Below are 24,897 nucleotides of genomic sequence, written 5' to 3' on the forward strand. Positions count from 1 at the left end.
TTATTGTAATCTAGAAATACATTTCCAAATGGAAGCAATTTCCTGGTCTGAATGTGATTTATATTTATATATAAGTTTTTTTGAGTTCACACGGTTCTTCAAAGTACACCGCACTGTAAGTGCCCTCCAAGAGGAAACATCTCAGAACAGAGTGAGCAGAGGGTCGTGGATTCCACCCACCGGCAGAGGTGTAGGCGGGGATGTGGGTGACGTAGGGGTGGTGGTGGAAGCGGGGCGGGTTGTCGTTGACGTCGGACACCACCACGGACACGGTGGCGGAGCTGGACAGCCCCTGGGGCTCACCTCCATCCGTGGCCACCACCAGCAGCTGGTAGGTGGAGCGGGCCTCGCGGTCCAGCAGGGAGCTGCTGATGATCTGACCCGTGGACGGGTTGATGGAGAACTGACCGTCACCGCCGCTCAGGCTGTAGCTGTGGGGGGAGAGGATGGGGGAGAGAGGGGGAGAGAGAGGGAGAGGAGAGGGGAGAGAGGGGGAGAGAGGGGGAGAGAGGGAGAGGAGTGGGGGAGAGGAGGGGGGAGAGAGGGAGATGAGGGTGGAGAGGGGGAAAGGAGGGGGGAGATAGGAGGGAGGGAGGGAGGGAGGAGAGAAGAGGGGAGGGGAGGGTGGAGAGAGGGAGGGAAGCGTGGAGAGAGGGAGTCAGTGGGACTGACACACTGCGTAGGGGTGCTGGTAAGGTTGTTCTCATGCACACAGAGCTGACTTATTGATTGCAGGCTTAAAATGATAATAATTTTAACCGTAATTAAAATTTGATAATCAGGAACGAATCAATGTAATAATGTCTTGTCCTTCAATCACAGCTTAAATAAAGACCTCAATATCCATATTAAGAAGTGAAGCAAAGGGAGTAAGTAGCTCTGGGTTCAGCATCTCACTTCCATCTGGCCTCAATTCACTGTTTTCTGGCGTGTCAATCAGACCTCAGATCTCAGAGCCTACTACTGTGTCAACAGCTTTGTTTTCAACCCGCACTAGCGTCCAACATCCTATAGAGGGCACTGGTTCAAGCTCCAAACAAACAGGAGAGGTTCCAACACAAAAGTAAGTTAAACAGGACAAACCAAAAGACACAAGCAATGTACAGAGACATCATTAAATCTGTCCAGTTTATCCCTTTTTGATAATCGGTTTGTTTTAATTTCCTGAGGCTGTGGTTCTGCGCGGCTCCTCAGACGGAGTGGGCCGCTGTGAGCTCACCACCGAGACATCCCAGAATATTTTACGACTGCAGGGCCATACTTTTTCACTTTCGTGCGGGGATCAGGTTTCTCCCTTGCCTGGTTCTCCCTGGTATCTGGAGGAGGTGGAGGAGGAACCCAGGGGCACTGCTGGCTGCCCGGGACGGTTCCCGCGTTCACCAGCGCTCACAAAACCCCAACCTTGCGTAAGAACCCTGCCTCTCGCCAGCACGCAGAACCATGACAACAAATGACAGAACAATGCGTGCATGCAACAAGAATGCATTTGGACGACAGGAACAATGTCAACAACGACAACAAACGCAGAGCAGGCGTGGGGTTGGGGTTTTAACGGGCTGTGAGAATGTGAACTCATAAGCAGAGGTTAGTGGGGCTGGTCTCTGCTGGGGATGGGGCGATCGGACCACACCGGACCCCCTGCTGGGGGCTCCTCACGCTGTCGTAGGCGGTTAAAGTCCTCATTACGGCCCTGGGACACACGGGGTCCCCCCCGCCGAGAGCCCAGTGGGGCTGTAGAGGAGGAGGAGTCACCACACGGCCTGAGAGGGACCCGGCTGAGGGTCTCACACACACACACACACACACACACACACGCACACAGCCACAGACACACACACACACACGGCCACCAGCACCCCCCTGGGGTGTGAAAAAGCTGTCGTACAGCTTGAAGATCACAGCTCAAAACAAAGACCTTGACCACTGTCAGGACCCCACGCCTAGACCCCCCTGTCCCCCCTACACACACAGACACACACACACACACACACACACACACACACACACACACACACACACACACACACACACCACTGTACATCCCTTTATATATGAACTCGATGGCTTGACCTGCCAGTCTGCTAACGGTGGAGGCAAAGGTTCAACGCGGTGCTGGCCTACATTCTCTCCTTCAACATGCCGCCCTGTCTCACTTCCATCTCCTGTCGCTCTTCACTCTCTTGTCTCTCTCCCCTCTCCTGCCTCTCTCCCCTCTTATGGCTCTCTCCCCTCTTATGTCTCTCTCCCCTCTCCTGCCTCTCTCCCCTCTCCTGCCCCTCTTCCCTCTCCTGTCTCTCTTCTCCCTCCTGTCTCTCTCCCCTCTCTGCTGTCTCTCTTTCCTCTCTCCTGTCCCTCTACTGTCTCTCTTCCGTCTGTATCTCAGGCCGTGACAGCTCTATGTATGGGCGAACAGGTCCTAGAGGTCCTCTACCTGATGACCCCGTTGAGGCCCACGTCGGCGTCGGTGCTGCTGACCAGCAGGAGGTCGCTGCCGGTGGGGGCGTCCTCGGGGATGGAGGTGTGGAAGGAGGAGCTGGAGAACAGCGGGACGTTGTCGTTCTCGTCCTCCACCAGCACCGTCACCGTGGCCGTCCCACTGAGGGGAGGGGAGCCTGGGGAGGAGAGGAGGAGAACCGTTAGGGGAGGAGAGAGGAGGAGGATCGTCAGAAGAGGAGAGAGGATGAGGACCGTCAAAAAGGAGGAGAGGAGGAGAGGAGGAGAGGAGGAGGACCGTTAGAGGAGGAGAGAGGAGGAGAGGAGGAGGACCGTCAAAAAGGAGGAGAGGAGGAGAGGAGGAGGACCGTTAGAGGAGGAGAGAGGAGGAGGACCGTCAGAGGAGGAGAGGAGGAGGACCGTCAAAGGAGGAGAGGAGGAGAGGAGGAGGACCGTTAGAGGAGGAGAGAGGAGGAGGACCGTCAGAGGAGGAGAGGAGGAGGACCGTCAAAGGAGGAGAGGAGGAGAGGAGGCGGACCGTTAGAGGAGGAGAGAGGAGGAGGACCGTCAGAGGAGGAGAGGTGGAGAGGAGGAGGACCGTTAGAGGAGGAGAGGAGGAGGAGAGGAGGAGGACTGTTAGAGGAGGAGAGAGGAGAGGAGGAGGAGAGGAGGAGAACCATTAGAGGAAGAGAGAGGAGGAGGACCGTTAGAGGGGGAGGAGGAGAGGAGGAGGAGGAGCGGAGGAGAGGAGGAAAGGAGGAGAACTGTTAGAGGGCTGGGAGGAGAGGAGGAGAACTGTTTGAAAGCTTGAAGGAGCAGGAGGAAAGGAGGTGAACAGTTAGAGAGCTGGGAAGAAGAGAGGAGATCTATCTACTAAGTAGAGGAAATGAGGAGGAGGGTTAGAGGAGGAGTAGAGGAGATGAGGAGGAGAGTTAGAGGAGGAGTAGAGAAGATGAGGAGGAGGGTTAGAGGAGGAGTAGTGGAGGTGAGGAGGTGGAGTAGAGGAGGAGTAGTGGAGGTGAGGAGGTGGAGTAGAGAAGCTGTGTGGGAGGTGCAGAGATGTGTGTGATGCTTTTCCAGCTGTTCCTCTCTGGTTTCCTCCACATACTTCAGGGCAGCGCTTTACTTAAAACATTCTCATAAAAATGAAAGAAAATACTCTGCTCACACAGCACAGCGAGATGGATATTAAAAAGCTGCTATGATTGCCTTTTTAGGACACATCGTGACACATCGTGACTCTCGGCGAGAGCCACGGAGAGGTTCATTCATATTTCAGCGAAGGCTCCCCCGCCCGCAGTTCCTGCTGCACTTCATTCAGTCGGACCCTCTGGGTTCTGGGTTTGTGTTTCCACGCGGCCCCGCTGTCACATCAGAGCGACTCCACGTCCCCCAGACCCCACCTCCTGTGTGCAGACGACCTTCCCGGGGTCGACCCCGCCCGCAGGTTTCATCTCCCGCGGCGAGTTCTATTCTCGGAGTTATCCGCTGGCATCGCAGCGTCGCCGAAGAAATACTATTTACAGCAGGAATCTAACCGTTCTCCCCTCTCCTCTCCCCCTCCTCTCTCCCTCCCTCTCCCCTGCCGGAGTGACGAAACGTGGCCCTGCGGCCCTGGGGGAGCAGACTCAATCAATGCCAGATGAAAAGTGAACTGCGCAAAAATGTGGAGAAGAAGAAGAAGAAAAGCTTGAGAGAAGCGCCCGGCGTTCTCGCCGCTCCGTAATCCTCCCCTACAAGGCTGGGCTCTCTGTCCTATCCTAACATTAGTGCAGCCGCGCTGCAGGACGTCATAACACGGGCCGGGGGATGCCCGGCGGCGCAGAGCGGTCTGAGGAACCCGGGAACCTTCATGTTCTGTTTGTTGATCCACCGGCAAGCGGGAGAACACCTGCAGCTGAGGCCGAGCTGACCACCTTACGGCAGGACCCCCCCCCGGATCAACTTATGTCGAGACCCCCCCTGGACCCACTTCAGGACTGCCGTGTTAACAGTGAGGTCACAAGCGCGGTAATGAAATACCGCCTGTGGAGCACGGACATGGCAGAATGCGGGCCCGATTGAAGACGGTGGTGTAGCGTTGGTGTAGTGGTGTAGCAGTGTAGCGCTGGTTTAGCGGTGTAGCAGTGGAGCTGTGGTGTAGCAGTGTAGTGATGGAGCGGTTTAGTGCTGTAGCTGTGGTGTAGCAGTGTAGCGCTGGTGTAGCACTGGTGTAGCGCTGTAGAGGTGGTGTAGCTCTGTGTAGCGGTGGTGCTATGTAGCGCCGTGTAGCGCTGGTGTAGCGGTGGCGCTATGTAGTAGTGTAGCGCTGGTGTAGCGCTGTAGAGGTGGTGTAGCTCTGTGTAGCGGTAGTGCTATGTAGCGCTGGTGTAGCAGTGGTGCTATGTAGCACTATGTAGCTCTATGTAGCGGCGGAGCTATGTAGCGGCGGAGCTATGTAGCGGCGGAGCTATGTAGCGGTGTCGCTATGTAGCACTGTAGCGTTGGCGCAGTAGCGGCAATGCTACTAGGAGCTACTAGATGAGGACATCTAATGGCTGGCGCTGCATAGCGTGGGGGCAGGGGATTAATACCCAGTGTTGGAGGGTCGCCACTTATCATCTCTCTTGATGTGGAGCCACGCATAATCACAGAATAAAGGACCCCCCAAACCCTCCGAGGACCAGGGGGGCGGGAATTAGCAGGGGTGGGCGGTGGACACGTTAAGACGTTCATTAGTCACTGGGAATAACAAGGAATATGTGTGTATAAATGGGACAGGGTATGAAAGTGTCAAACGAGTTCAGTCATAACCGTGTTAAACTACAGACTTTGAGCTGCTGAAGTGCTCTTGGGCAGACGTTAGTGCGTTAGGTAATTTCTTCAGTATATAGGACAAACTGTATTGCCCTGTATCTCCTTGTCTCTTACTGCCACGCTTTGTGATTGGTCCGTTTCGATATTATGCTAACCAATAGTGAGCAAGGCGTACAAAGAAGCGTGTTTAAGGAAGTGGCATGGCTGTTCTCGCTGTATCGTAACTCGTTTCAGGGAAATCATAACCGTTGCTAACCCGAAACACCCCGACCCCTCGGCCAAGCCTTTCTAACATTCCTCCATTTTAAAAACGATTTAAACGAAACGTATCTCCGTACATCGCTGGCGCTCATGTCTCCAGGTGTTGGCTGGAGGAAATGTGCAAGCTTGAAGAGTAACACCGTACAGATAAACAGACCCCAGCTCAAAGCGGGGAAACAACCAACACAAACACAGGCGGGCGTAAACAAGACCCCTACCAGGGAATCCACCGGCTGCAGGATCCACTAATCTAGTCAGTGAGTCATCACTGCATCACAGGACGTGCTCTGTGCGGTGTTTACCGCTGTGCGTAGACACCGCTCCATCTCGACCCAGTCACCGTACACACTGACATGAGCTCAAATATTTACTGTCACGGCAAATTTGTTATTGCGGCAAAGTGCTTGAAAATGTGTGTGTGAGTGTAGAAGCTGAACGCTGTGATGAAAATACAAATGCAGATGACACACTCTTAAAGCGCCGCCTTGTCACTTCACACTTAATCCGTCCACACCTCACGCGTGTCCCAGCTCGCGTCTCATTGGACGAGGGGGGTCGAGGGGGGGTTAGGTGCTTGAGTGAGTCACCGGGCGGCGCCGCGTTGTCATGGCAACAGATTAAGGGCCTCACCCTGTGGCTGCCCTCACTTGGCCCTGATCCTCTTAATTGGAGAGTCCCAGTGTCTGGTCGGCCGAGGCACACCCCCACCATCTAGACACACCTCCCCCCCCCAACCCCCCAACACCTCCCCCATGCCTTCCCCAGACACACCCTCCACACACCTTAATCGCCAACTCAGACGTTGACCAGGACTGGTGCTAAGAGGCTCTGGGTGAAATCAAGTCAAGTGGCTCACTGTCGGTCAAGTGAAGCTGGCTGAACCGCGTGTTTGTGTTTGAATATCAGCCCACTAACTGCCAAATCTGACCTCCAGCTTCCCCTGTTTGTCGGAGGAACCGCGGCTCGCTTTTTCAATATCATTGTTCTACCACCAACACAGGAAACGGGCCCTGCAACCTGTGTGTGTGTACGTGGGTGTCTGTGTGTGTGTGTGTGTGTGTGTGTGTGTGTGTGTGTGTGTGAGTGTGTGTGTGTGCACGTCTGTACATGTGCGTGAGTGAATAGGCATGCATGCGCGTAAACACACTGCCCTCCTTCCAGGCATTTTTCAACTTTTCTCCTCGGGATGTGATGTCACATCCTGTTTTCCGGCGAGCCGCAGTAGACATTCCCTGCCACCTTTTTTTCTGCTGTGCTGTTGTGCACTTGTGTGACTTTTGACCTGTACAGCCGACCTCCTCCCTAACCCTAACCCTTACCCTAACCCTATCACCAAATGCACCAAAAATTGTCTCTCCCTGCCCCCCCCACCCCCTTACCCCCCACCCCTTAATCCCACGCGAAGTGCAACTGAAGGTCACCTCCCCCGCCTCCCCCTCCTCCTCCCCCTCTCAATACTCACAGCCTAAACTCCCTTTAAAACATACCCCCCCCCCCCCCCCCCCCCTCCCAGGTGCTGGGCCCCTGGGCGCTGACAGCCGTTGGTTTAAACCGGGCATGTCTCAGATGTTTGTGGGCGTATCGGTTCCCCCCGGCATCATGCCTCTTCTTAGCCCCGGGCGGATCGCTGGTGTCACATGACCTCAGGCAGCTGCGCCGCCGTGACCCCCCCCCCCCCCCCACCACCTCCGACCCATGGCCCGCTGCCCGGCGAGTAAATAGCTCCGTCCTCTCCGGTTACGGCCCAGCGCCCAACCGATATAGCCGTCAGGGAGCTCTATCCCCGGCGGCGGCCGTGCAGATGTATGTAAATGGCAGTTGTCTGCGCTGGGTTCCAGACAGCGTGTGACATTCCCCCGGATGGAGGCGGCACTCCGCAGTGAATAAAGACATGCACAGAGCGGCGTTCCCATCTGGCCCCGGGACTGATCCCGGGGATCGCTCGTTAAGTGACCGGGGAAGAGAGGCGGAGCCCGGAGGGGCTTGGCACGAGGATGGACGGGGAGGATGAGGTGATGACTCAATCCATCAGAAACGCTCCGGGGATCGGGCCTGGAACTGGACAGCCTCTGTCCTGAGACCGACCGGGATCTTCCCCCGACTGCCCTCTGGACCAGGAATAGAGGCTGGGCGCGGCCGGGGTGGGCAATCGGAGGGGTGGTGGTTTAGAGGGGTTGAAACGGACAGGATGGTGCCGAAGGAGTGGTGTGTACGGTTGGGTGTGAGGGATCGGTGCTCTGGAAGGGTGCTGTGTATGGGTGGGTAGTGTGAAAGGGTGATGTGGAGTGGAGTGGAGGAGTTGTGGTGTGGATGGTGCAAGGGTGGTGTTGATGGTCCGCTGAGAGGTGTGGTGTGCAGGAAGCGGTGTGGACGGGTGGGGTTGACGGTGGAGGATGAGGGTGTCTGAGGAAGTCCGCTCCACGCTGGCCGGTCACAACGTCGTCAGCCCCGCCCCTCAGACCCCGGTGACATCATGGTGCCATGGAAAGAGGGCTTCTGGGAGCGGGGGTTTGGGGGTTGGGGGGGAATTTCAGCTGCCTAACAGCTCCTGCAATGCCTCGGGGGTAGGAGAGTACTCTTTCCACTGGCACATCACCTAGCAGGCTCGCTGTTAGACCCTCTGTCTGTCCGTCTGTGCTCGATTGGCAGTGGTTGTAGGAGCGATCACAGGGAACAAAGATGCATGGGCCTGCATGTTGTGATCACCTGGTTCTGTTTTCTCCTGTGGTAACGTGGTGATGCAGCGAGCAGTCCTAATGTGAACCGTCTCCAGGAGAGAGAGAGAGAGGTCACCACATGCTTCAGCGTAAACGGCTAAATAAATAAAATACATCACTGAACGGCACCCAAAGCCAAATTCCTCCATTTTATATACTCTGGTGAACATTCACAGGGGAAAATACTCTGGAGAGACAACTTAACTTCCAAGGGAGTGGAGGCTGTGTTTTATAATGTTTGGCATTCTTGGTAATGCTGTTACTAAAAAGTCGACATGATGCAGCCCTGATTTTCAGCCGACGAGTTGGCCAGGAAAGATAAGGCGAGAGAGGGATTACGTCACCCCCCTTACCCTCCTACATGCACCCCTACCCCCCTACGCATGGCCGGCGGCAACCATTACCATAATCTCATTCCTGGAGGTCAACCCTCGGCCTCCGAGTCAAACAAACCACTATGACCCGACACGGCTGGTGCTGAGCTCGCTCTCATGGCATCGGTATTCACCCCGTCTGGGAATCATCAACATCCTTGTCTCAATGTCCATTAGAAACCCCTCCGTGTTGTACATGAGCCTTCTCTGTGTTGCGTACTCTAGTTCGGACGCCAGTAGCCACGTGACGGCTGGCAGCGGAGAGCAGAGTGAGTTTGTGAGTTTGTACATGAGGATGTATCAGAGTCTAGTTTGGAGGGGTCAGTTAAGCCCAGTTATACACTGGGCCATGGAGGTAGGAGGCTGGGGTGCATGGGTTTGGGTCTGAAGTAATTTGGAGGGTCTGGAGGTACGGGGGGGTCTGAAGGTAGGGAGTTTGGGCTACATGGGTTTGGAGGTAGGGGGTTGGGTCTGGAGGTACAGGGGGTTTGGAGGTAGGGGGTTGGTTCTGGGGGTACAGGGGTTTGTAGGTATGGGGGTTTGGAGGTACGGGGGGTCTGTAGGTACGGGGGGTTTGGAGGTAGGGGGTTCAGTGAGGATGCACAAGGTAGGGTGGGGGTTTCCCTGAGATAATTCAAACCCTGGAGAGAACTGCGGGGGGGGGGGGGGGGGGGGGGGCTTCGTGCAGACCTCTATGGCGGTGTGGATAGGATAGCACACAGCCTAAGCCCTGGCTTAGTATTCCTGATCATTTAGACCCCGGGGTTGTGGAGCGTTCCTGTCCTCCGAGGGTCCCGCTTCAGAGCCCTGGTATTTCGTCTAAGTGTTCTGATCCTATGAGTTACATGACAATACCGCCAGGGGATTATAACCCGAGACCCTATGATGTCACCAGCCCTACTTTCACGCCCTGGGTCCTGATCCCCTCACGGAGCTCGGACAGCCCCAGAACCGCTGGGGTTCGCTTCACAGCCGAAAGGACGAGTGCGCCATCGTAGGGTCCATCCGTCCAGAGACACAACCAGAGCAGCGCATTCCTTTCGGGTTTGTAAAACAAACACTACATTTCGGTCAGCGAACACCAAAACACGACCATCTGTTATGTATTTCAGGATAATCCATTAAAACCTAAAGTGGCCCTAATAAAGACACTGGGTTTAGGTCTGATGATGTGTTGTAATGTCCCCGGCTCTGTGGTGAGGGTGGGAGGGTGAGCGGTGGGGGGTGTTTACAGTACGCGTCGCAGAACCAGTAACCCGGGGGAATCACACAGTCACGTCCAAGAACCTAGGAGGGGGAACCATGGCTCTTCAGGCCTGGCTGTTTGACTCATGGCCCAAAGTTACCAGAATCATCCCCAGCGTCGGCAGCCTACGATGCTTCACCTTTATCGTCATTAGTCTGACGCTTCGGATTAAAGGGACTTCTAAAGAGTAAACAGTAGTAGGTTGAGGGTACTCCAACAATTGATTTGGGGTACCAGGTTCGATCCCCAACATCAACAGAACACAAGTAGCCGTCCTTGAGCAAGACGCCCTCATCCCTACCTCCATGACCTCCCTTTTGGTAAAAGCATCTGCCAAACAGTAAACAGTCACACATAATACCACCCGTTTCCCTGAGGCCGACCTCCAGCAGACCATCTGTCCCCACGACTCTCCATCCCCCACCTACTCTCCATTCCCGGTGCACTACAGATCCACAGACAGTTTCCCCTCTAAGCCTTCAATAGCCACTGCCCAGGCTAGGGCTAGCGTCACCATATGGCCCCCGCTAAGCACCTTATTAGTGTACATTACGGGCGGACAAATCACATTAACCCCAACAAGGTGCCGGGGACATACTCTCTGCACAGTAGGGGGGCGGGGCTGGGGTGCAAATACACGTGCTAATTCTGATTAACATATCTGTTGCTGAACACCAGATGCTAGCAGGGTGTGAAGCTCTACTGAGGGGGTGCAGGAAGGGTGTCCGATCGACAGGGAGGACCACCACCCCTCCGGCCCCCACCGGAGGAGGAGCCGAGGTCTGAACGTACAGCCTTAGCCCCGAGGATCCTAAGATCCTGGTCTGGGAGTCTCTGCTGGCACAAGAGATAATCCCTTCCTCCAATATTATCGGTGTTCCGTAACGTGGGGCGACGAGCCGTCGCGGGGAACGCCGTCGCGGGAGAGGACAATATCGAAACGTACAAATAGTGCCAGGGTTCATTAAACCGGGATGTGTGGGACAGTTTGACTGGGAGTGGAGATGGATGAACGTGTGAAGTGAGGAGACAGCCCCTCTGCAGCCAGCAGCTTAAAGCTAAACAGTTAATTACGCTTTATGGACTTCGGCGAGGCTGTCCTGCGCGGGGCGAAGTACATAAAACACTCTATTAACCAGAATAGACAGGGGTGGCAGGACAGGAGGCCTGGGTCCACCATCTGAGGCAAAATTGACATTTTTCCCTCTCTCGGACCGTGTTGCTTTGCAACAAAGCTGCTTTTAATGCGACCCCGTCCGCCGGCACTGAATGGCGGTAGAGGGGCCCGGGTTCCCGGCGTCCGCAGCCCTCGCGGCGGAGTTGGCCAAACACAACAGAGTAAACAGCGCTTTTCTCACACTTAACGACCGCGAGAGTGAACAGAATCAATCAGCCCAACACCCCCCGGGCCCCTGCCCAGTCACAGGAAGAGAACTCTCCCCCCAATAATACGGCGATCTCGGAGGCCTTCTCTGCATGGCGGGCCTGAAACATTAAACAGCTCTCTGGGTATTTATGAGTTGTGTCTCAATGCTTTTGCATAATTTCTTCCCCATCTGCTGCGCATATAGTTTTGCTGCTTTGTAGAAATGTTTTCACAGACACAAGACGAAAAGTCATTTTCTTCTCCCCCTGCTCAGATTTTTATTGCAGCTTTCATGCGCGTTCATTTTGTTGTGGTGATAGTTTTGAATTATCGGTCAGGCTCGGCGTGGTTTGTCGAATGTTTAATTAATGTTTCCCATTGTACGCAGCAAATCATAAACAATACGACTGATGAGAAAGAAAAGACATTCTCATAACACGACTCTATAATGTTCATACTCGCGCCGCACGGTTCTGCTTTTATGCCGCAGTGGAGAACCGCAAATGCAGAACGTTGTGCTTATTCAGCTGCTCGTTCGCTCGCCCCGGAGAAGTCACTCGGCCAAGCTGACGTTGACGAGCAGCTCCTTCTGATTAAACAGACTTTTCGGATTACCCCGATTTTGCGGGATTGGTGATTTGTTTACTCGGGGAAAAAACAATGAAACTAACGGTGTTTAACAACACATGGAGCCCTGCTGAGGTTGCTGGTTCCACGCCGGCCAGCGCGCCCTGCTCCACATTATGGCTGTTTACACAAACATTCACTTCCAGCACTTGTTAAAAGAGTTTACCAGAAAGTGAAATAGAGGAAAAAGCAGCATTGGGAGAAGAGAAGAAAAAAACCCAGCATGACCACATGCGTACCACTTTCACGTTTTAATCATTAATCTCACATATTCTTTTTCTTGAAGTTCATCTGAGGAACCCTGGTGTTTGACTTGGCAGGGCCCCGTGTTGCCACTAGAGCGGGATCTGGCCGCTCGCTGGAGCACCGGACCGGCCGGAAGATTTATGAAGCGAGGACTGAGACCAGTGTTTTTATTTCGTTTTTTACGCTGCTTATCAGACACCTTCAGCCGCTTTACTGGTTTTCTGTTCGCCCGGTCCCACAGAGTTACACCCCTCATGTGTTCATACCTCATGTCTGCATAACACATGTATTCACACCGTATGTATTCACAGCCCCTGTGGTCATGCTTCCTCTTTCTGCGCTCGGGGTGGGATTAGGATCTCCTCTTAATTGCCTCGCGGACATAAAGACATACGTTCTTGGCGTGATAACGCACATACGTGTTTGGCACATGTTGGCGTTTTTGGCAGATCCTCAATGAGTCGGGGCAAGACAGGCTAAAAATAAAAGAGAAAAGTCCGGAAACACAGCGGCATTTAAAGAAGTACAACACAAGAGCCGCTGAAAGCCCCGAGAGAAAGAGACAGCGAGAGAAAGAGGGGAAGTTAGAAAGGACTCCTGTCTTTGAACGAGGGATGGCCATTAAAATTCTTTATCTGCTAAGCGGTCTTTTAGCACTCTGCATCCAGAGTGATGGGGAACACCAGCCAAAAGGCTGTGTATAAACAGCGTGGTCCTATAGAGAGATACTCTCTATCTGCAGCCAGTAAGCCAGGGATTTACTGCTCCTGCAATTAAAGAAACGCCACCCACCGTCCTGCATGCCAATGTGCTGTGTGCCCGCACACATGCACAGAATCACAGATACATCTGCATCATACACACATTTACAGATTCAAACACACACACTCACACACACTCAACCAGCATATTAAAAAGCATACACTTTTGGAGACCCAAAGCACACACACACACGGCCTGTAAATCTTTATCATTCTATCACTATACTCTAAGAAGTATAATAATATCATTGGATGCTTTCCTGTAACATACCCATAATTCTCCCCTTTTCGCTTCTCTAAATTCAACTTATAAAACCTCACCACACCTATCTCTGACACCAAACACCCTGAGCACCAATATCTTCATCAGATAAAAAAAGTAGTAAAAAAGTTCTCAAAAATGACTAAAAAGAAAAACTCAAGACGAGCCGTGCGATGAGAGCAGAGAGTTTGAGCCGAACCGTGTGACTCAAGGAGTCCAACCGCCACGAGGGGAGAAGTTAGGAAACATCTTGTGAAACATCTCCCTCCGAAACGGGGACCACCGTCAGACCCAAGAAGCCACCGACTGTCAGACACACAGAGCACCTTCTCTTCCTGAGTCCTCCCTGGCCCCTGGGAGTACAGAGCCCCCCCCCGGCCCACACACAGGCCTCCTGGCCTTCTGCACATCTGATTGGGGGGGGCAGAGGTTCACAGTTGCTAGGCAGCGAATGACTGATTCCCTCACAGTTGATCCCAGATGTTTCCCCATTTCCAGTAAGTGCAGCGGTTATCGCTTTCGCTCTCACTCTCTCTCTGTATCCCGGCTTTCTCTCCTTCACTCTTCCCCTCATGCTTTCAGTCTGGCTCTCTCTGTCTCCCTCCCTCCCTCTCGCTGTCTCTCTTTCTCTCACTCCCTTTATCTCTGTCTCCTCGTTCTCTGTCCCCCCTTTCAATCTCCCCGACTCCCTGCCTGTCTCCCTCACTCTCTATCTCTCTTAACTCCGTGCTCCTTGTCTCAGAAACGTTGCCAGTAACTTGTTCTCTCCCCTCCTCTCTCGCTCTATCCCTCCATCTCTCTTAACTCCTCTCTCTATCTCTCAGAAAGGCAGCCAGTAACTTTCCACTGGGTCTTGGAGTAACAGAAGGAGCCTGGGTCTGATCTCCCTGTTCCGCCAGAGTCCTAGTAAAACACCTTCACCACGCTGGCCCACGCTCACATTTTCTAATAATTACAAAAGTGAGCCAGAACTCTGCTGTTTTCTTGCCCTCCTGTGCCAGAAACCATTAGCAGAACTATTTCATGACAGAATTCACTCACCGCGGGCCGGCTGGGCCCCGAGAGCTTGACGCACGCTCTGACCAATGAGTTTACGTTCGTCAGAGAGCCTGAACGTCTCCCCCGGGAACACCAGCTCCCAACGTACAGCCGCACACACCAAAAAAAAGGAATCATTCCTGAATTATTCTACAATTTTTCATGGAATAGGAAAAAGAGAGGTTTAAATGACCTGAGCACATCTGTCGGATCATAAGTCACGTAGCACTCAGTGTGTAAGTGCAGAATTAGCCTTCGTACGGATGCTAAACATGCTAAAGCGCTTACAGGGCCTGCAGTCATAGGACCGCATTAGCTCCCGTGCAGATGCTGAAGTGCTTATGGAGAAGGCGCTCACATGACGCTGGCATGTGCTTCACATGTGTGGACTGACGGTACACTGTAAAATCTAATTAGGCCATTATCAACAGTGGCTCCAGAACACAGTGTGACTTGATTAAAACTTAAAAAAGTGAATTAAATCATGCAGTTCTCACATGTTTCTTTTCTTTTTACCTTTTTGAATCACACAGAGGGTGTGAAGACAAAGTCAGACTTGTGCTTTTAATGTGTTAAGAACATCAACTGCCGCTTTTAATGTGATAACAAAACTTACATGGGCTTTTATTGGTTTAGGAAGGCTGCCATACGCTTTTATTGTGTTAACAAAACTGACATGTGCTTCTATTGTGTTAAGAAGACACGCATGTGCCTATATTGTGTTAAGAAGACAGAGTTGCGCTTTGAATGTTTGCAGAAGCTACAGTTGCGCTTTTATTGTGTTAAGCGCGGGGGCCTGCGGTGGACCGGGGGAGTCTGGGTAGAAGGTAGGGGTGAAGCCTTGTCCACCTCTGTGGTCCAGGCCTGGAGATGCACCTCCCCCCAAGCCCCCCCCCCCCCCCCCCTCCCGCCCTGGGTGACCGCCGTGGGAGAGAGCAGCAGGGTAATTACGACCTGATGTTTGTGAGGTTTATGAGCCATGTTGATATTCCCGAGTCTCTGTGACTCCGGGCTGGAACGCGCTGTCAACATGTCGCAGGGTTGTTATTTTTTTCCCGGCCGAGCCTCTAAATACGAGTTCCCAGAGGACGACCCGCAAAGATCCAGAATCATAATTAGCATGTCGGTGTATCGCTTCGGCCGACGCCGAGTGACGTCGATCTGGGCGACTTTATGAAAACAGTTTTGAAAGCGACACATGCATTAAAGCCATCCATCACCGTCCCCGTTTAATTACTCGTGATAGTCTGATTACTGAACACCGTCCCGCAGACTTTGACAAATTCACTTTATTTTCAGCCAACAGAGAATTACCCCTTCAGGGGCCCCGACCATATATGGTTAACCACAGAATGGAACCCATGATGGATATGATCTACATGTGGACGGGCACAGTGGCTAACGACATCACAGCATCGTCTGAAACACAAACAACGGCCACTGTTGGACGTCAACAGCGTCACACTTCTCACTGCGTCCTCTGTGTGTGTGTCTGGTGTGTAACAGTGTGTGTGTGCATGTGTGAGTAACAGTGTGTGTGTGTGTGTGTGTGTGTGTGTGTGTGTGAGTAACAGTGTGTGTGTGTGTGTGTGTGTGTGTGTGTGTGTGTGCGTAACAGTGTGTGTGTGTGTGTGTGTGTGTGCAACAATGTGTAACAGTGTGCGTGTGTGTGTGCATGTGTGTCTGCGTGTCTACGTGTTTGTGTTTGTGTGTGTGCTCACAAGTGTATGCGTGTATGTGTGTCTGCGTGCGTGCGTTTGTGTGCGTACGTGTGTGTGTGCAGTCCAAAATACCCGGCGTGGCGGACGGTGTCACATGGTCAGTCCAGGAATGAGCGCTACCCTCAAGCATGACATCGGTGCCAGACACACACAGGGGAACGTATACTTAACGGGGATAGCATGTGATTTAGACGGCAGCGGGGCCACGCATATACTCCTTTAAACTGCACATTAGCCGGCCTCCATGCAATAACAAGGGGACCTTTTATCTGGCTATAAGGAGCCCCACCACTGGAGCCAAACAAACACACAAGGCCGCTCCGTCCAGAGCCACAGCACAGGAATCCAGGAGGACAGGTCCGTTCTATAGGCTAAAAACTCTCCCTTGTTTTGGTTATCGAGCCACAAAAACACAGTGGGAATCTAAGAGGATGTTTTCTGTGTTTTTTGTGTTTCTTCGAAATACCCCAGATGCAAAGCAGATCGTCCACCTACAGGCTATGGTATAAATATCGGGCTGTATACACACTCTGATGGGACTCTGATTCGAACCAGCGTGGTTCGAATCCAGACTCATGTACCAGCTCACTTTGAAGCCGTCGCAGCCGTCGTTAAACCCCCACGCTACAGAGTGGTTACCGTGGTTTCCGTCGCTACGACGACGCTAAACGCTGCAAGATGTCCGACGCCGGCCTCACCTGAGTCGGTGGCGGTGACCAGCAGCAGGTAACTCCCCTGGGTCTCCCGGTCCAGCGTCTGGGTCAGGCTCAGCTGCCCGCTGGACGACAGGCTGAAGGCCGCCTCGTCGTTCCCGCCGCTTAGCATGTAGCTTAGCTGCCCGTTAGCACCCTGGTCATCGTCACGGGCCACCACCTGGAGGGAATCAACGCGGAGCACACAGAGACGTAAATGTCATGGAAATTATGATCAAAAACAAATCTTCAGGTTGTTTACACAAGGGCTGATGTGCAGTACAGATGTTCTGTATACATCTGGCCCTTGCCAAGTGTAAATATTATTTCCTATTGTTTACAGAGGCGGTAATGGGCGAAGCCTCTTCACGGCTTCTTGAACGCGGCTAATGGACGGCAGAGCAGAAGACCATTAAAGGTCCAGCATTTAACTACCAGGTGCAGTTAAACCATTAGCCCTTTGTGATGTCGCTAAAGGCTACATTTAGAAACCATGTGAACCTGATCAATATCACACCTGGTGGTAAAATAGGGACCCTTAAAACCTGCAGGTTTCCGTTCTTCAGGTTGGTGGAAATCAGAGACAGGGCTGGGAAATGACGGACGCATTCTGGTGGTCTCATGCCAAACTCATCCAGCCTAGGGCATACCTCGCCCACACACACACACACACACACACACACACACATATCATTAGCCCAGCTAAATGCACACCAGCGCTAGCCAGCTAACCCTCTCCCGCGGGCCCAGAGAACCGCAGCCAGGCCAAGCCAGACCTGCTTGCTTCTGGGGGTGAAAGCCATGGAGCTGGACGCGGTCCCACTCACAGCTGAGGTCTCATTTCCTCATAAGGAACCAGAGCTGAAGACGACCGAGTGGTCTCGCCTCAGGACCCAAACTCCTGAGCTTGTGTAATATATACTCCGTTTTGTAATCATAGTAATGTAGTTAAGGGCCTAATGCCCCCTAAACTGTAATTCAACTAACTTTTTTGTTTTCATTTAAACATTTTCCTAAACTCCTTTAATTGAGCTGAACAAATTGCCATAATGTGCCTTTGTGTTTTTGTTTCTGTTACATATTCATGCATTAATAATGGAAAACAATAGCCCTCTGTACAACTCTATCTGCACTTGTTGTTATTATTATGGAAAATGTGGATGCAGTGTTTGAATATTAATTTTATATTAAAATTAACATCTAGTCAGGGACTTAGAAAACACTGCCTTGGTTGTCATCTTGACAGTTCAAGACGAGAACCTCAAATACAATCTAGGAAATGTATCTCTGGGTGAAAAATTGTGGAAGGAGTGGGGTCCCAAAAGTTGTGGAGAATAATAAAGAAAGAATAAACGATAAGAACAACATTAGTTGAGCGCTGCTCCAGCACTCAATAATCAATAATCATCAAACATTGAATCCCGGACGGGCGGTCTGACCTGCAGGATGCTGAGTGGCAGCTTGTCCAGGTTCTCCCGGACGGTGACGGAGTACGGCGACAGCTCGAACACCGGCGGGCAGTCGTTGACGTCCAGCAGCACGATGTTCACGGCGGCGCGGTCCACCCTGGGGCTGGAGCCCCGGTCCGACGCCTGCACCGTCAGCGAGTACGACGCCTGTGCCTCGCGGTCCAGCCGCTTGGCCACCGACACCATCCCCGTCACCGAGTCGATGCGGAACTCGGCGTTGGCGTTGCCGCCGGTGATGGAGAAGCGGATCTGCCCGTTGGTGCCCTCGTCGGCGTCGCTGGCAAACACCTGCAGCACGTCGGAGCCCGTCAGAGTGTCCTCCTGGATCTCCACGTCGTAGATGTTCTGGGAGAAGCTGGGCGTGTTGTCGTTGACGTCCAGCACCACCATGGTCACGTCCATGGTGGAGGAGAGCGCCGGTGAGCCCTTGTCCGTAGCCACCACCGTCAGGGTGTAGTTGGAGAGCTCCTCGCGGTCCAGCTCCCCCACAAGACGCACGTCACCGTCCACGGTCCCTATGCTGAACTTGCTGCCGAACGGCCCGGCCAGGGAGTACTCCACGTAGCTGTTGGGCCCGCTGTCTGCGTCCCCCGCCTTGGCCGTGAACACCACCGTGTCCACCGGCGTGTTCTCCTGCAGGTAGGTGACCCGCTGCGAGGTGAAGGTGGGCGGGCAGTCGTTGACGTCCAGCAGGATGATGGACACCTGCGCCGTGCTGGTGAAGCGGGCCATGGGAGGCGGGGCCAGGTCCTGCACGGTGACAATGAGGTTGTAGAAGGACTGGGCCTCGCGGTCCAGGGGCCGCCGGGTGTGCAGGACCCCGTCCCGGGTGATGTTGAAGGTGCCCTGGGGGTCGCCCGAGGACACGGTGAAGAGCAGCTGGGCGTTCACACCTGGGAGAGGAACCAACAACCATCATCTTACTGCCTCGCAAAACGGTGGCAGATGACACATATTCATACACGGAAGACTCTTGTTTATCGCCTATTTTTAGCAGAAAAGGGGACAAAATGCACAGAATACACACAGGAAGGAAGTAGTTAACGTGGCCCTGAATAAACAATGACCCCAAAAACAAACGGTGGTCTTCAGCAGAGGGCCCTGCTGTGTGTGTTCGCCTGGTATGCACCGTTTCCTCTTTAATTGTTCCCAACATGAATCCACAACCTTTTGATTGTTAACGTGCATTTCCACAAATTGTTTGCATAAAAACATCTGCAGCCCGACTGCGTTCACTCAGAAGGACAGCTTGTTATCAGGAGGAAGAAACAACTACTGCCTGCACTGTGGTGGAAACATCCCTCTCAACTCACAACACAACTCCCCGACGACGTAACGGCCCGCGGCCTCAGACCCATCACGCAGTAAGCTGTCTCCTCCTGAAGCCCGCTGTGATCATCTACCTCCCCCCCCCCCGGACCCTGGGGTTAAAGCGATCTCAAATTGAGCGTTAGTAATTAAACTCAGCGAGGGCATCCATGCGCGCTGTGGTCTCCTTCCCACACTGCGTCACGTGTTTATCAGGAGACAGGTACTCCGTCATACCACGAAGGCCACTTCCACCCCCCGTCCGTCCGCGGGGGAGACTGGTGGAGGTCAGGGGTCAAGGCTTAGGAAGCGCTAACAATGGCGGTGTTTTGTTTTGACAGCCGGCGGGGGCCAGAGTATTGGACGGGGGTCAGATAGTGTGGAACGCCGGGGCTAATCGGAATCTACACTACGAGTCTCCGCCGGGAATGTAGGTCACGGCGACCGCGTTAGTCCTGCTTGAAGCGTTTACAACAGTAGCGGAGCACTACTGTATACGACCGTAGTGCTATTTAATAACTACCCTGGAGTAGAGCTGGAACCTGCTGGAATCGTACCCTCACCACACAACGGTTCCTCCGTTCTGCAGTTTGTTGCTCACATTCACTTCCAGCTTTATTCATTTCAAATGTCATGTCATGACATTCTTAATATAGAGTATATATTACATATTCTTAATGTGGTATTTAGATATTTTCTTAATTATTAGTATTTTTATTTTTCAAAAAGTTTCCTCCGTTGTATTCACTGAATACTTAGGTAGTTATACTTAGTAAGGAGTTATCCTAAGTTAGGACTAATTTGTGTGCTAATTAGAGCCCAGCTTCCGGAGGCTAGCAGCAGGCTTGCTAGCCGCTAGCAGCAGGCTTGCTAGCCGCTAGCGCTAGGCACCCTAGCACTAGCTAGCTGCAGACTAGCTAGCCGCTAGTGCTAGGATCATTACACCACCCTGGCACTAGCTAGCATCAGACTAGCTAGCAGCAGACTTGCCAGCCACTAGCGCTAGATCATGACACTGCCCTTGCACTAGCTAGCCTCAGACGAGCTAGCCGCTAGTGCTAGCATCATGACACCACAGTGCGTCCACACACCGTCGTCGGCGTCGCTCGCGGCGAGCGTCAGGACGCTGGCGCCGGGCGGCAGGCTCTCGGAGACGGAGCGGCTGTAGGCAGAGGCGTTGAAGACGGGCGCGTTGTCGTTGACGTCCAGCACGTTGAAGTAGACACGCACGCCGCTGGCCTGCCCGCCACCGTCGCGCGCGCGGGCCGTCAGCACGTAGAACCGCTGCGTCTCGTAGTCGAGGGGGCGGGTCACGTTGAAGACGCCCGTCACCGGGTTGAGCAGGAAGGTGTCGTCCTCGGCGTCCTCCTCCTCCAGGGAGTAGGTCACCTCGCCGTTCACGCCCGCGTCCGAGTCACTCGCCAAGATGGCCGCCACGATGGAGCCTGAGAAGGGGGGGGGGGGCGGGGGGGAAGAGAGACGGGAAAAGGGTGAGACCGGGAGACAGACAGATGGATGGACGGAAGAAACACAGACGTGATGGAGGCAGACAGACAGCAGGAAAGGCATACAGACAGACAGACACACAGATAAACAGGCATACAGAGACAGGTGTGGGAGGGAAGACAGGGAGACAGACAGACAACAGGACAGGCAGACAGACAGATTAACAGACAGGAAGAAACACAGGTAGACAGGTAAAACACATTTCCTTGTTTTCATCATTTTGAAAGCAAACTACATTTAACAGATATGTTGTAGATATACGACACATAAAATGTGTCAAGTTCGAATCCCTCTGATCGTAACATCCCACCCCGTCCCATCCCTGTGTGCGAGGGGGGGGTGGGGGGGGGGGGTGGGGGAGCCTTACCGGGCGCGGTGTCCTCGGGGATGTCGAAGGAGTACCCGGCGCGGGAGAAGTGGGGGGCGTGGTCGTTGACGTCGCTCACGGTGATGTTCAGCCTCATGTCGGAGGACTGGCGCCCGTCGTCGGCGCGCACCAGCAGCGAGTACTCGGAGCGCCGCTCGCGGTCCAGCCGCCGCGTGGCCGTCAGGTCGCCCGACTCGGGGTCCACGCGGAAGCTGTCGTCGGCGCCGCTGATGATGGTGTACGTGACCAGGGCGTTGGGTCCCTGGGGAAACCCACCGAGACAACGCACACACGTATAAATAAAGCCCGCCGTAAACCCGGGCTCCTTTTGTGACATCCGATACGTGCCACTTGTGTGCCGGGCAGGCTGAACCGCCGACCGCGCCGCGAACGTCTCCGCGCTGAGTCACGCTGACGTGTTTACGCAGCGCGGCCCAGAGCGCTAACAGAGGAGCGGCATGCGGACCCTGCTGTTTGTCTCGTTTACGTGTTCTTTGTTTTGCAGTGACTGGCTCCGGCTCGAGGCAGCGGCCCAAAACCAGAACTTAAATCAATATTTGTAGGTTTGCCCGAGCAGGGGCCGGTTTTAGCTCCCGCTCGGGGCTAGGCGGCCGGGGCGAGCCGACACTCAGGGAGGGAGAGAGAGAGAGAGAGAGGGTTTCTGGGTTCTCTGCTTCATTCTCTGCTTCAGATCTTCAGAGGTTCTCAAGCCGCAGGATGGAGGACTATGCAGCGAGGAACATGAGGACATGAGAAGCTGGACCTCAAACGTCTCCTGGTTCCAAACTAAAAACCCCTGCGCCGACCGGCTACTGAACCCAACGCTCAGGGACCAGATAACTTATTATATATATATATATATATATATATATATATATATAGATAATTTTATATAAAGAAGATATATCTATAGATAAGATGTTCTTCATTAACCGCTGAGAAATAAGGGTGTCACAAAAAAAAAATCAAACAAATATTCTGAAGTAAATCTTTAAACACAGTGTGGCAGAAGTGTGAGTGCACATACATTTTAACCTGGAACTCTTTAACGTAATACAGTCGTTCAGTCCCTGTTTCTCTCTCTCGCTCTCTTATTGATTATTAGAGACAGTTAAGAAACCTTCTTTGTGAGTGCCCTACAAAGAGCGCGCGTGAGGCAAGAGAAAGGCTTTCAAAGGCTCCTTGTCCCCTCGCCTAACCCCCTTTGTAGCCCAAAAGATCTGCCACACCACGTCTCATACTCACAGAGCTGGAATAATGCGTCACAAGGCTTTTAGGGAGAATGCCTTGGTCAGGAGAGAGAGAGAGAGAGAGAGAGAGAGACAAAGGACCTGAATGACAAGTTTCCGTGTGAGAGCGCCTCTTAGTCTTTGAACTCGCAGGGCCGATAGAGTTGCTCTATAAACCTGGCTAATAGGTCCCCAGGAAGGGTGAATGTGCCCGGGCGTCAGGACACATGTGAGGGCTTTAGCCGCAGCCCTGGACCCGGACCGGGGCCCCGGGGGCCCACGTGACGGCCGCATAAAAACCCCGGTGACAAAGTCGTTGACATTTACGTTTGTGCGGCGCACAATGGGCGAGCCCAGACGGCTGTCTGCGCTGGTGTCTCTCGCTCAAAAGAGAGCGGGCTGGCGGGAGAGGCAGAAGAGACATCAAAGGCCGCGCCCCATTCAGGCGGGATGAAGAGGGGTCTCTGGTTACCGCCGTTAGCCGCTACGCTAACAGAGGGCCTTTCACCTAAGCCTCATGGCAGGGACGGCTTTGGGACGGTGGCACCACAGCGGGCCGCTAAAGGAGCTGTCAGGTTTATATGGGAGCCGTGGTGGGGGTGGGGGGGGGTGTTGGTGTTGGTGGTGATGGTGGGGGTGGTGGTGTGGGTGATGGTGGTGGGGGTGGTGATGGGGGTAATGAGGGGGAGTGGTGCTGTTGGTGTGGTTGATGGTGGTGGTGGTGGTGGGGGTGTTGGTGGGGCTGATGGTGGTGGGGTTGATGATGGTGAGGGTGATGGCGGTAGCGATTGGGGTGGTGATGGCTCACAGCCAAAAAACTAGCTCTAGCAGAAATATATTCATGTTATTAATACGCGCTCTGTATGCATGTGTCGGGTGGCTATGATTATTAATACGTCCCTCGCGCTCCGCGAGGGTGTTGATGTTATGAGCAGAAAAACATGCGTGAAGACTTAAGAGTGAAAAGGAAGAAAAATAAAGACGCACTTGGCAAGCGACGGAAACAGATTTTCAAGCGCCTGAGATCACCGTCGGCAACGGACCAAAGGATATTACCATGGTTACTTTGATGATGAGCTGAAGGTTCTGCTCTTGATTCAGACTTTAATGGGGGGGTTGGGAACGCCGCTCTGGGTAACTTCTAGAACGCTGAAAACAAATGAGGACTAAAACTAAAAAACTTAAAGAGAGAGACGAGAGACGACGATTCAGAGTAAATCTTTCAGGATTCAATTCCCAATAAAACGGCATAGAAACAGCAGTGGGGAAAATACAAGCTGAACTGAATTGATGCTAAATGGTAAATGGACAGCATTTCTACCGCGCTTTTCTGACCAGTGGCCACTCAAAGCGCTTTACAGTACTGCCTCACATTCACACGTTCATTCACACATTCACACACGACGGTTGACATGACAGTGGGGTCAGCCACACAGGGCTACAGCCAGCTCGTCCCGAGCAGTTAGGGTGAGGTGTCTAGCTCAGGGACACCTCGACACTCTAGTCTACAGCTAGGATGAGCCAGGGATCGAACTAGCAACCTTCTGGTGACCAGCCAACCCGCTCTACCTCCTGAGCTACATGCCGCTCAATACTAAAACTATATATGATTGACATGACGGGCCTAAGGGACGAGGGTGGTCACTACGATGGAACCCTCGCCTCGCAGTCATCATCAGGCGACCTGAGTCTCAGTCCTGCTCTGTTTCCCAGAGTTCTCTCCCTCGTCTCCTCTCGGTCCAGACCGTTACAACTCTGTGTCGCTTTCACCTTCTCCGGCTTATTGAATTACCAGAGAGGCTGGGGCCCCTACAGCGGGGGGGTCTGCTCATCTAAGGGCCCCGCTGTCATCAATCAGGACTCGAGGTCTGGCAATCCCATCAGCCACCTGGGCCTGGCCGTCCGGTACCCAACACTCGCCGTCTGACAATTATTTCTGTGATACGGTCCACGAGGTGTGTGTGTGTGTGTGGGCGGAGATCAACATGTCCACACTCTGACACATTCACACACATAAACACGCACACGTGGACGTCAACACACACTGGAAGTACATTGTCACCCTGGGTTTTTCTGCTGATAGAGCACATTCTGCCTGTCCATGCACAGTTCACTCACACACACGTACACTGACACAGGCACACACAAACAAAGACACACAGGCATCCACACAGACAGACAGACAGACGCACACACACACACACACACACACACACACACACACAATTACACAGGCACCCATACAGACAGGCAAACACACACACACACACACACACACACACACACACACAGGCACACACACAGGCACACACACACACACACACACACACACACACACACAAGCACACACACACACACACACACACACACACACACACACACACACACACACACAGCCCACATGTCCTCCATTGAGGCGACTGTTATCCTGACCTTGCCTTGAACGTTTAAGGCTGACTTCAGCGTCCGCCACGGACA

At 53.3% G+C, this 24,897-nt stretch overlaps 1 protein-coding gene across 1 annotated transcript in view; it reads right to left on the reverse strand.

Annotated features, from left to right (window-relative positions):
- Positions 1-24,897, reverse strand: part of fat4 (FAT atypical cadherin 4) — a gene marked incomplete at both ends in the record, with an annotated part of 94,257 nt that overhangs the window by 17,042 nt on the left and 52,318 nt on the right. Inside the window, 6 exons of the mRNA XM_084469156.1 lie at positions 181-431; positions 2,432-2,612; positions 16,547-16,721; positions 17,980-18,902; positions 20,409-20,762; positions 21,191-21,452. Coding sequence (XP_084325282.1) covers positions 181-431; positions 2,432-2,612; positions 16,547-16,721; positions 17,980-18,902; positions 20,409-20,762; positions 21,191-21,452 — 2,146 coding nt within the window. The remainder of the gene's footprint in view (positions 1-180; positions 432-2,431; positions 2,613-16,546; positions 16,722-17,979; positions 18,903-20,408; positions 20,763-21,190; positions 21,453-24,897) is intronic.

This window comes from Micromesistius poutassou (genome assembly GCF_964030765.1).
Source record: "Micromesistius poutassou genome assembly, chromosome: 6".
NCBI lineage: Eukaryota > Metazoa > Chordata > Actinopteri > Gadiformes > Gadidae > Micromesistius > Micromesistius poutassou.